The sequence below is a fragment of the Poecilia latipinna genome, unplaced genomic scaffold, assembly GCF_001443285.1.
Source record: "Poecilia latipinna isolate Pla-1442-1.1 unplaced genomic scaffold, P_latipinna-1.0 Scaffold524, whole genome shotgun sequence".
NCBI lineage: Eukaryota > Metazoa > Chordata > Actinopteri > Cyprinodontiformes > Poeciliidae > Poecilia > Poecilia latipinna.
The window spans coordinates 46,266-57,025 of NW_015113140.1; the positions used below are offsets into that span (position 1 = coordinate 46,266).

Below are 10,760 nucleotides of genomic sequence, written 5' to 3' on the forward strand. Positions count from 1 at the left end.
ACACAAAAGATTTGTTTACACAGCCTTCTTCTTCTCTTAATGTGAGCAGCGTTCATCAGATGGACATTTCCATGCCAACCTAATTTCATGCTTATCAGTTTTTCCCCATTTTCTCCTGCGGTAATTTATTCTGTCCACAGGTTGATTAACGTTCTGGTATTTTCCGTAATGAACTGAATTTTTATTTTGTCACATCGTCTCACTGCTCACTGGATTTATGTCGTAAAGGAAAACCGTCTGATTTTCCCAAAGAGTTGGAATGGCAAATAACGAAGTGAGAACTTTACTTTCTAAAAAAATAAAATAAAAGATAAAATAAAATAAAAGAATAAAACATACACACACAAATAGTATAAACATGAATGAAATCCTATTGGAGCAAAGAAACTTTTCAGTTATTTTTTTTTAACAAAAAAATATGTGAAACCAGCAATCACAAATCAGGACCAGCATCATGTTGGAATTCCAGACTTTTTTTTATTAAAAAAAAAAAAAATTGTGCCAGGCTCTTCATATGAAACCTTGAAAATTAAAAAGTGGAAAAAGATAAAGGAAGAACATAACACAGGGAGGATGAAAGGGAGGGCCAATGGTATAGAAAATAAAATCTGTGTTTTTTCCACAGCTGGAAAATGCTGAAGTCAAATTATGTTTTTTTTTTCTTTCTAAACTGGGCAGGAATAATCAGAGCCTGGTTTAGCTTTACAATTGCCTTAATGTGGTCCCATCTAATGTAAAGTGTCATTATTAGAAAACAGCCAACGATCAACAGGAGAATATGGTCAGAAAATAAAAATAAGCAGTATGTATTGTCTACACCTGGTAAAAAACGCTGGAAAACTCTCTCTGCGTCGGCCTCTGCTTCACGTTATTGAGAACTTGTGGCATAAACAAACACCAGCAATCTGTTCAGTCTGTGATCTGAATGGCTCAGTGAAATACAGCGAGAAAACGTCACTATTTACAACTAACCCACCACCCCACAACTTTACAGTAATGCCCTCCTGAATTGTACAACTGAAAATAAAAGCGTACCCTTTCGCTCGTTAGCACAAGCGGGCAGTTACACTGTTCGGCCACCGGGGGGCGGCAACAGATAACAGCCAGAGAGGAAAGGGACGAGAAGGCAGCAGGTTCATGTAAACAAACACACCTTTTCAAACATCTCGGAGACAATACGTGATACAGAATAATAATAATAATAATAATAATAATAATAATAATAATAATAATAATAATAATAAAAAACTAGCTTTACATGTGAATTTAAATGAGTAACTGAGGAGAGGCACCTTTTATCTTCCATCTTTAAATCCGGTACATTCAGTTTCTTCATCTCGATCTTAAACTTTTTTCTTTTAAAAAGTTAAAATCCATTCAAGAAAGGATTACACTTAATTGAAATGTCACCTCTGGGTTTTGGGTGTTTCTGGCATTTTACAGCAAATTTGAGCATTTGTAGTGATTAAACTTGGAGCTGGTTTAACCCGCTACTGCAGTTTAAACACTTACTGGTGGAAGATGCAGATTTAGGATGTCGGAGTGGTTTACACTGAAATGAATTGCGAATGTTAAAGTGATTGCACTGAAAGCTTAAAAAGTGAAGTTTTTTTTTGTTTTTTTTTAACCAATCCTTCACAGTAGTGTCTTTAATTTGTGCCAAATAAACTGTGTAGGTGCTTGTGTGCAAATATTAGTTATGGTCTGGAAAGGCAGCAGTAAGTGTATTTTTTTTTTACGATTTTAAACATTCTTATTGATAAAGTTGGAACTATTTTAGGTGATTCTAAGAGCAGAGAGGAGAGATTTACTAAACACCTCAAAAATCTCATGTTCTCTCAAATTAAGACCAGAAATTGAGCAGTAACACAATAAGAACACACAGTACGCAGCAAAAGTCTTCAAACCAGTCGAATTTTCTTGCATCACAAATCGTACAGCTACAAATTCCAATGAATTTCAAAAGAGATTTCCGTGACACTCCAACTGTGTAATAGCGGATAACAGTTTGGCAGACGGAAGAATAATCAACATTTTCTGTCCTCGAAAACTTCTAAGTTTTAAAGGTTTTCCACAAATAGAAATCTGAAAAGTGTGGCATTCATTTGCATTTAGCCCTCTTTACCCTGATGCTTCAAAATAAAATCAAATGCAAGCAACTCTCTTCATGTGGAGAGAGCTGTGCATGAAGGCCTTGAATGTTTATTGGGGAACATCAGAGAACAGACAGACCGAGTAACGTACCCTTCCACTTTAAAATAACGTACTACTTCCTGTTGGTCTATAAAATAAAATCCCAATTAAATACATTGAGGGTTGTGGTTATAATGTGGAATTGCAAAAAAAGCTCAGTGGTTCTGGATACTTTTGCAAAAGTACTGTGTGTATTGTTATTATTTTTGTTATTAGCGTCCATATTTTTGGGTTCAATGTTTTCCGGCTGCTCTGTAAATGAGCTGATTTATCCCAAAACTGGCTGCAAAGCGAAGCTGGTCCCTTTAACAGAGTGCAGCGGAACGTCTGCAGCGTTGGATTGTGGTCCGACTGCGTCCCATTAGCCTTTGGTTTTTTCGCCTCCGGGGTGTAATTTGTCTACAGTGCTCTTGTTATTTCTGTTTAGACTCATTTCACGCTGTCTTCTTCTGTCTTGTTCAGCCCCACAGGGTGGAAATGTTAGATTAAACGCTCTGAATTTCTTTTCTCTCGGCGTGACCGCTGCTAAATTTCTCATTGTGAATGATTCAAAGCAGCAAAAGAGGGACCGGCTGTCAAAACAAACCATTAAGATGTGAGGACAGAACGGACGAGCAGCACACAGGTACCAAAACAGCAAAGAGTCTGTGGCTTTTGTGACTGAGCCTCTAAACGGCTGAACAACCTGCGTCTCCTCCATATCATCACACTAAATAAGAATGGATTTCTGCCGTCTGCTGACTTTGGACTGAACTTACAGGTTAAGCCCGACTCAGTCTGCTCTTTTAGCATATTTCAGCATCTTTCGAGGGATTATTTCACATCAACCCCCTCGGACTCGGCTCCAGAGACTTCACGTCAGAGGTGTGGACTGTTTTTTTCCCCCCCTCCTTCGCTTACGGTCCGTTAAGGAAATTGTTCTGGTCATCTTCAGTTCCAGCTGTGACGGTCCTTTAGGACTTCTGCTCAGCAGTGGCAGCGGGCGCAGCCAGAGTCTCTGGCTTCATAATCTGATAGGTGATCAAGTACTCTGGGTAAGCCTGAAGAACACAGAAACATGAATGTGGATCTTAGCTGCGTTATTTCAGCACAAACCGAATCCGTTCTAGATGTAGAAGTGAAAATTAATGAAAACATTTTAAGCACTAAAATGTTTGTGCTCATAGTTAAAAAAGGAGATGAAGTATTTGTTCATTTACGTCTCTTAATGCATTACTGATACTACGTAGAAAAGCTTAAATGGTTAAACGAAACGGAATAATTGATTACTAACATAATTGTGAATTACATTACTAGTACAAACAATATAACAGCTGAAAGTCCAACAAAAAGTATTTAATCTGAATCCCTTTTCAGTTTTGAATTTTTTAAAAAACCTGACAGTTTGTGCACTGACCTGCTCCCCTCTGTAGATGACGTACTCTGCGTACGCCAGCCCGTTGACGCTGGGTCGCCCTATGACCGAGTGGTGACCCGGGGGGGCGTGCGCCATCTTCATGGCGCTGAACTGGAGGAACGACTTGCCGAGAGTCACCCGGCAGAACAGCATCTGTCTGCAGAAGGAAAAAACGTATATATATATGTAATTCCCCACCCAGCGTGCTTCAGTCTTCAGCTCACTAATTAAAAGTTGAAGTCCAGAGGAGTGGCTGACCTGTGACACACGTAGCAGGAGCGGTCTTTGTGAGTGGGACACCCCGTCCCTCCACCGATCCCGTAGACGTACTGGTTGCTTTTAGAGGAGTTCTCTGCAAAGTAGATCCCCGCCCCGAACATGCCGCCGATGTAGGCGTGTCGCTCGTCAAAACCCTTGTGGATGATCGCGTTGATGAAGGGGGAACCTGGGGAAGTGAGAAACTCATTGTTGAACCGGTACATCCTCTCGATTTATCTCCTCATGGACATTTTTTTTATTTATTTTTTTTATTTTCCACAGCAAATCTGTTTAAATGTCATTTTCTGCTTTAGTCAGAAGCTTCAACACAAGTTGCTCTGACTGCCTCGGTAAATGACGTGAAGGATCGCCCTCTGATTCACGAAGTATGAAAGACGCGGCGCATCAGGGGCTGTTTTTCCTGGGAAATATACAATCTGAGAAGGATCTAAGATGACTGGAGCCAGACAGGCCATTTCAGGCATCAGAGAAGCCAGATTATTTCCTGGGATTTCTAGCTCCGCAGCGCGCCGCCTTAAAGGAACTGCACTGCGCCGCGGTCCTGAGGGCGCCGTCCCCAGTAAGCCGTGTGGTCGAAAGGGGAAGGGTGATAAGCGAGATCCGCTCAAGCTTCCAGTCAAGCTGGAAGAAAGAAAACGTCGGAGTACAAAGTTAATCTTCCAGAGCACGAATGGCTGAACCTTGGCCAAGCTGCGTTTTGTATCTGTCAAACAGGAGAACGTCACTACAAACTCCCGGGAATCTCCAGCATGGGTGGGAAAATTCTGCCTCGTTTTGTTTCTTTTTCCCCTCAAATAGTGAGAAGTTTGTAGCTTGCAACAAATTTTGAGGTTGAACTTGTTTTACGGTTGTGGATCAAATCAGAAAAAACTAATTATATTTTAGAACCTTGAAGTGTATAGTAACCATTTCCTACCTTCACTTTACTGTAGTGTAGAGTAAAAATCACTCGTACAAAAAAAAAAAAAAACTGGCCAAAATCTGGCATTGTTAAATTTACCTCACTTAAATATAAACAAATAATTGAGCCACAAGGAAATCCAAACATTTGCACATAACTGTCAATTTTGACCAAACAATTGACATTTATGTCAAAGATCTAAATACACCTAAATTTATTTAGATTTTTTTTTTATTGGAAAACTTAAATGTAGCCATAAAATGCTATGTGATAATATTTAAATTAAATTGTTTTTATAAAGCATTAATATGTTTTCTATTAATACAAAATGTTACCACATAACTTAAATAGATTTTTAATTAAATACATAATTATTTTCATCTCATTTTTTCTTTCTTTTTTTTTTTTTACCATGAAACAGCATTCGCTCATTGTGGTGGTTGTGATTCTCATCGGCGATTTCCTTCTGTCGGTGTGCGTATCTCTCACGCAGCTTCTTGTTCACAACCTTCTGAATCTGCAGAGAGGAAGAAAGTCAGCGGGGAAAGTTGGCAGAAAGTTTGTGCAGAAGTTTAAAAATCTGAGTAAATCTTAAGCTTTAAACAGTAAACCGGTTAAAAAAAAGTAATGGCACTTTATGTGCGAGTGCAGGCTGAGTGTGAGCGCGCTTTCTAGTCTGCACCTTAATGATGTTGTACCGGCTGAAGACTCCGCCTGCGTTGCCTCCGTCGCGGTGCTCTCTGATGGTGCTCTGCAGCTGAGGGCGACATCAACAAGCGGCGGCGCATTAAAAACCAAGAACAAAGCACGCGGGAAACGTGCTGCTTATCTGCCATCTCAGCTGCTACAGAATCCATATATTTACTGCGGATGTGGAGCAGTAACTCATTAAACCAAATACCTGGATGGGACTCGAGGGAAATTAAGAGGAATTTCAGCTGCAGAGGTGAAGCCTCAGCAGGAATGCGAGAACTGTGCTGCGCAGACTTACAAAAGTAAGGAAAGTGAGGATGGAAACGGAGCCGTAATGAGAGAATCACAAACTAGAGTCGAGTCATTTTACGTGGAAAATTACCTGTGAAATTCCAGTTAACATCTGTCACTTCTCATTAATTTAGGCCCGTTTACACAGACATCTGCTGTCTCCTTCAATCACTTCTTCTCCGTTGCCGGAGTAATTCAGTCACTGATACTCTGATCGGCTGCGACGCCGTTTTGTTTTTTATGCGTCTCGTCTACTCGCTCGAGTGTTTTCCGAGGTATAAGCCAAACGCAAATTCATACCTGAAATCGAAACAGGCAGGCGGGTGGTGAAGTGAAATGTGAGGACGTGCTTACTTCCTCTTCCACAGATTGGAACTCCTTGTCGTCCGGCGCCAGGTCGATCAGCACCGTGCCCTGGCTGGAGCAGTGGAACGTCAGGTACGGGTTTCCACCTGAACGCACCGTTTAGAAAACACAAGTTAGAACTCAAATGGGGCAAATGGAAAAAAAAAATCTGAGCATAGAATTAGAGATTACATAAAGGATTCTGTTGCACTCTTAAGACTCAAATGCTTCATCTTTTAGCTTAAGAGCTAAAAAAAGCTAAAGTGAGGGCAAAGTTGTGTGGATTTCTCCAATTTTATTTTTTTTGTCATTTTTTCCCCACACTGGGAATAAAATTTGTTGAAAAATTAATTTGACCTTTAAGGCTTCAAACACAGAAAACCATAAAAGTGTCTAAAAAACTTTATCAAACATAAACTGACACTTTAAGATTCAGATGATGCTGCAATCTGTCACTGTTCCAACATTTACCAGGAACATGAGCTTATATAAGCAGTAATTAAGCAATGTGTGTGTGTTGGTGTATTTTCCTGACCCTGCTGGCCGCCCAGCAGCCGCTCGATGCCCTTAATGAGTTTGTGTCTGTGGCCGTAAGCATTTATGCCGATCTCCTTCAGCTCCTCATGGCCCATGTCTGCCAGAACATCCAGCGAAATCTGCCCGGAGACAAACGACACGCCTCGTCAGATTTATGCTACCGAGAGAACGCAAAGTGGGAAATAACACACTGTGATGGACCCGCCACACCCACGGTGGCTGTACGTTTGACAAACGCATGCGTGCGCGTCATTTTAAACCGATCGTAAAAAAGCAGCACTCATTAATAATGACAGCCAGAGAGATCCGTGACATATCGGAGGAAATAGGGCTGACAAATATTCATGAAAAGGGAAGGAGGGAGGATGAAAAGGTCACCGAACGGTTGGCGGTAAGCACAGAATTGGTATGCAAATAAATTACGGCGGACTTTTTTTCCTTCCTGCTCCGCAAATTTGTCCGCGGAGATCAGATGGGAGATACGGCTCCTCGCTGATAACGGGAGTAAATCAGCTCTTCCTGAACGACGTTCGTGGGGAATCTACTCTGGCGCTCGGCCCGGTCTTTTCTTCCTGTGGAAAAACGGTCGTCTTCCTCTCCTCCTGTTCGTTTTTCTCCATCTGTCTCCTTCCCGTCTCTCCTATCTAGAATCTTCTAATTAGGACTAAAAACAAATTACAGATGAGGCAGATGGGAATGCCACGAGGTTTGCAGTTGCGTGCCCACAAAAACAAACCGTAGTAAATAATAAATGCAGAAGACTCATTAAAATGTTTATAGCCCCAGAATAAAAAGTTACAAGATAACCACTGTCTTCAGGTTTGTGGGATTTAAAATGATTTTTTTTTTTCCTTTTAATCCCAGAGGAAAGAGTCAGTCCCTGTAATTAACAACAAATATGAGCAATGTAAAATGGAAGCAAAACAAATGAAGTTGGAGAAGTGAATGAGTTGGATGAGGACGTTTCCCAGGGTACCTGCTCTCTCTGGAAGATGTCCCGGAGGTGTTCCAGTCCCAGACTCTTCAGGAACTGGTTGATGGTCATGTCGAGCAGAGCTGCACAGACAAACACGTCAGTAGGTTCACCAGAGGCTGCTACTCATGTGAAAACAGCCGAAAACAGCACTTACACACAACAAGGGAGAAGAAGAGAAGAAGACCTTTCCAGCAACTTTTACAGGATTTTGACCCAAAAAATAAGCCTGACCCATTTACATGATTTCAATCTGCATTGATTTACAGATTTACTACATGTTTAGTTTATTACTGAGTTGATTAAAATAGAAAAAAAAGTCATAATTAATAATTTTTTATATTTTTTTATATTAAACAGAATCAAGATGATTTTGGCCTTTTGGCAAAAGGTTTGGACGCCGCATGTGTTCACATTTAGTCCATTTAATTCTTAAATAAACATCTGTTGGTCAAACAAGTAAATCAACACAACTGAGACTTTTGAAACTGAAACCGCTGGCGTACATTCGCCCTCCTTCCTGTCGGACCCCGAAGCTCCGTCGGCGACGCCCGTCGCCCCGGCTGCGGCGATGTCGCCGAGGGGCACGGTCAGGTTGTCGATGCTGCTGGCCGCCGACAGGCAGGACGGAGACGGAGACGGCGAGATGACCACGCCGCCGGCTGCGCCTGAACTCACCACTCCCACGCTCACCTGCGTGAGAAAAGTGGAGATTCGGTTGTTTTCGCCGAAGCTGGAAGTTGAAATTGACAGAGAAACTTCGCATGCACCAAGTAGTTTGACGCTCCGGCTGGAGTTTGTGCAGCTTTCATGTCCTGCTGCCGAGCTGCCAGTTTGACTGACGGCTCCGCTGCTTTCATCTCTCCCGCTTCTGCGCGTTTCACACGTCCGATTAGTTTTTAGTTTACATCTTTTGCTCCCGACTAAACTGTCTGTAGAGTTCAAGCTCAAGTCTGAAATCCTTTCAGATATTACGCTGGCGCTGACTCTTCTTTTTCGTTTTTCTTTTTTTTTTTTGTGCTTTAGCTCAAAGTTCGCCTCCTCTCTGCACATGCTGAGATCTAACCGTCTGCTTTCAGAAACCTTCGCTTAAACACCGTTGATGGGAACTCACCACAGTGGCCTGCGGTTTCAAACAGCTCGGCAGGGCGTCTGGTGGCATGGCGTCAATCAGCAGCGCTCTAATGTCATCCGCCTGCAGCGGCAAGAAAGGAAAAGTGTGAGGACTTGGAAACTTATAAAGACACAGATTCCATCTTTGACTTTTATGCAAGTCAGATAAACTAGATGCAGTTGTTTAAAAAAACCTGAGTTCATGTTTAAACTGTAGGTTTCTATGTATTTTATTGGTGTTTCGTGGAACAGATTAACCCAAAGTAGCTCAGGAGGAAAATTATTCAAAGAGGAATCTGATATTTGCATTGGGCCCCATTACGCAGGTCAGGGACAACGAGAACTTTAAAGCAGAGATAAATCATAAAACAATGTGAATAAGCTTTGAAGATATCACAGAGGACCGATTAATTCAGATAGAAACAAATCTAAACCACCACTTTCAGACTTTTAAATAAAAAAAACTGTTAACAAACCTGTATCAATGACCTTCTTTTGCGTCATATCTACATTTTATAGATCTAGCTCAGAGGTCAGCAACTTTTTCCTTTCAAATGCCACTTTTGTCCCTGGTGCTGCTACAAAATAAAGCCCGACTAGAGTGCCAAAAATCAGTTTTCTAAATATGTACTACATAAAATGCTTTATGAAAAAAAATTAAGCTAAGATTTTAGACCAAAATGCAATCCTCCATTACCAGAATGACAACTATTTTTCTATAAATATGGAAAATAAAGAAAGCTAGGTAGCTTAGTTTGGAGCTAGTTACTTCTAAAAGTCTGTTGTTGAACAAGAATTTACGGAAAAACTCCTAAAGATGATTTAAGAGCCACAGCGGAGGCGCCCAAAGAGCCACACGTGGCTCCAGAGCCGCAGGTTGTCGGCTCCTGGGCTGACTCGTAAAATCCCAATAAAACATATTGCTGTTTGTGGAAAACAAATGCAAAAAAAAAAAAAAAAAAGTTAAAGGGCTATGCATGTTTTTTACGAAGTGCTGTAATTAGGGAACACTTCACACCCACGGATGTCAGCAGCAAAAGTTTTCTGTCCGAGACGAGCTGCAGCTCCTCAAATCAAACATGGAGTCAAGGTAGGGAGCCTCATTAGTGGAAAAAGTACAATCCTTACTCTTACGCGCTCTTCTCCTGGTGCTCCGCTGGTAAAAATAGTGAGCTGTAATCACTTGGAGACGGATACATTTTCACACAGGAGACGTTTGGACGGCCTGCCGTTACCGTGGCGAGATCCAGCGGCGTCTGTCCCTCCTGGTTCTTCATGGTGGGGTCGGCTCCGTGGGCCAGCAGCAGGGCGCAGAGCTGGGTGCGGCCTTTCTGCGCCGCTTCATGGAGGGGCGTGAAAGCCCACTTGTCGGTGGCGTTCACACACGTGTTGTACTTGATGAGCAGGGCGGCGATGTCCACGTGCTGGACGGAGAACCGAAAGAGGGACGAAAAGAGAGAGGGGAGCGAGACGGATGGAAAACAAAGAAAGGATCAGAGTCGTCTGGTAACTGTGACGTCTGATGTTATGCCGAACAAAAAAAATAACAAAAAGGAAAAATGGTCAGGATTCTTGTTTTACTATGTGGCTTCCCTCTGTTGTTTGTCCTCGATTTCCTTCCTCTGCATCAAACGCACTGTAACGTGTTTGTGAGGAACAGTGGGGGGGATGCCCTAGTGGGTTTACGTTTGTGTTCTACTACGCAGAGCTCATAAAGCTTTCATGCAAACATGTGCTTCATAAGTTTTTTAGTAGCGCCGTGCTGACTAAATAGGAGAACTGTTCCGCTCCGAAACCTCGTGGGAATCCAGATGAAGGGGGAAAAAAAAGACTAAATCACGCATCTTTTCTAGAGGATCTACACATAATAGCACTGATTCATTCAGGGGACAATTAAAGAAGAAATAACCAAATGCGTTACTATATTTATCACATTACACCATTTTATGTTAAAGACTAGAAAATGTAGTGAATAATTGTGACAAGGGGGAAAACTTACACACCAAATATTTGCTTATAAAAAATTTATAAGCAAAAAT

At 41.7% G+C, this 10,760-nt stretch overlaps 1 protein-coding gene across 1 annotated transcript in view; it reads right to left on the bottom strand.

Moving 5' to 3' along the window:
• Positions 1-460: 460 nt before the first annotated feature.
• LOC106952548 (tankyrase-1-like) overlaps positions 461-10,760 on the bottom strand; it is an 82,169-nt gene continuing 71,869 nt past the window's right edge. Inside the window, exons 19-29 of the mRNA XM_015040719.1 lie at positions 9,957-10,145; positions 8,723-8,803; positions 8,115-8,301; positions 7,612-7,691; positions 6,634-6,754; positions 6,108-6,205; positions 5,452-5,526; positions 5,181-5,286; positions 3,848-4,034; positions 3,590-3,746; positions 461-3,233 (exon numbers count right to left, since the gene is read on the bottom strand). Of these exons, the coding sequence (XP_014896205.1) occupies positions 3,147-3,233; positions 3,590-3,746; positions 3,848-4,034; positions 5,181-5,286; positions 5,452-5,526; positions 6,108-6,205; positions 6,634-6,754; positions 7,612-7,691; positions 8,115-8,301; positions 8,723-8,803; positions 9,957-10,145 (1,368 nt within the window). The 3' untranslated portion in view covers positions 461-3,146. The remainder of the gene's footprint in view (positions 3,234-3,589; positions 3,747-3,847; positions 4,035-5,180; positions 5,287-5,451; positions 5,527-6,107; positions 6,206-6,633; positions 6,755-7,611; positions 7,692-8,114; positions 8,302-8,722; positions 8,804-9,956; positions 10,146-10,760) is intronic.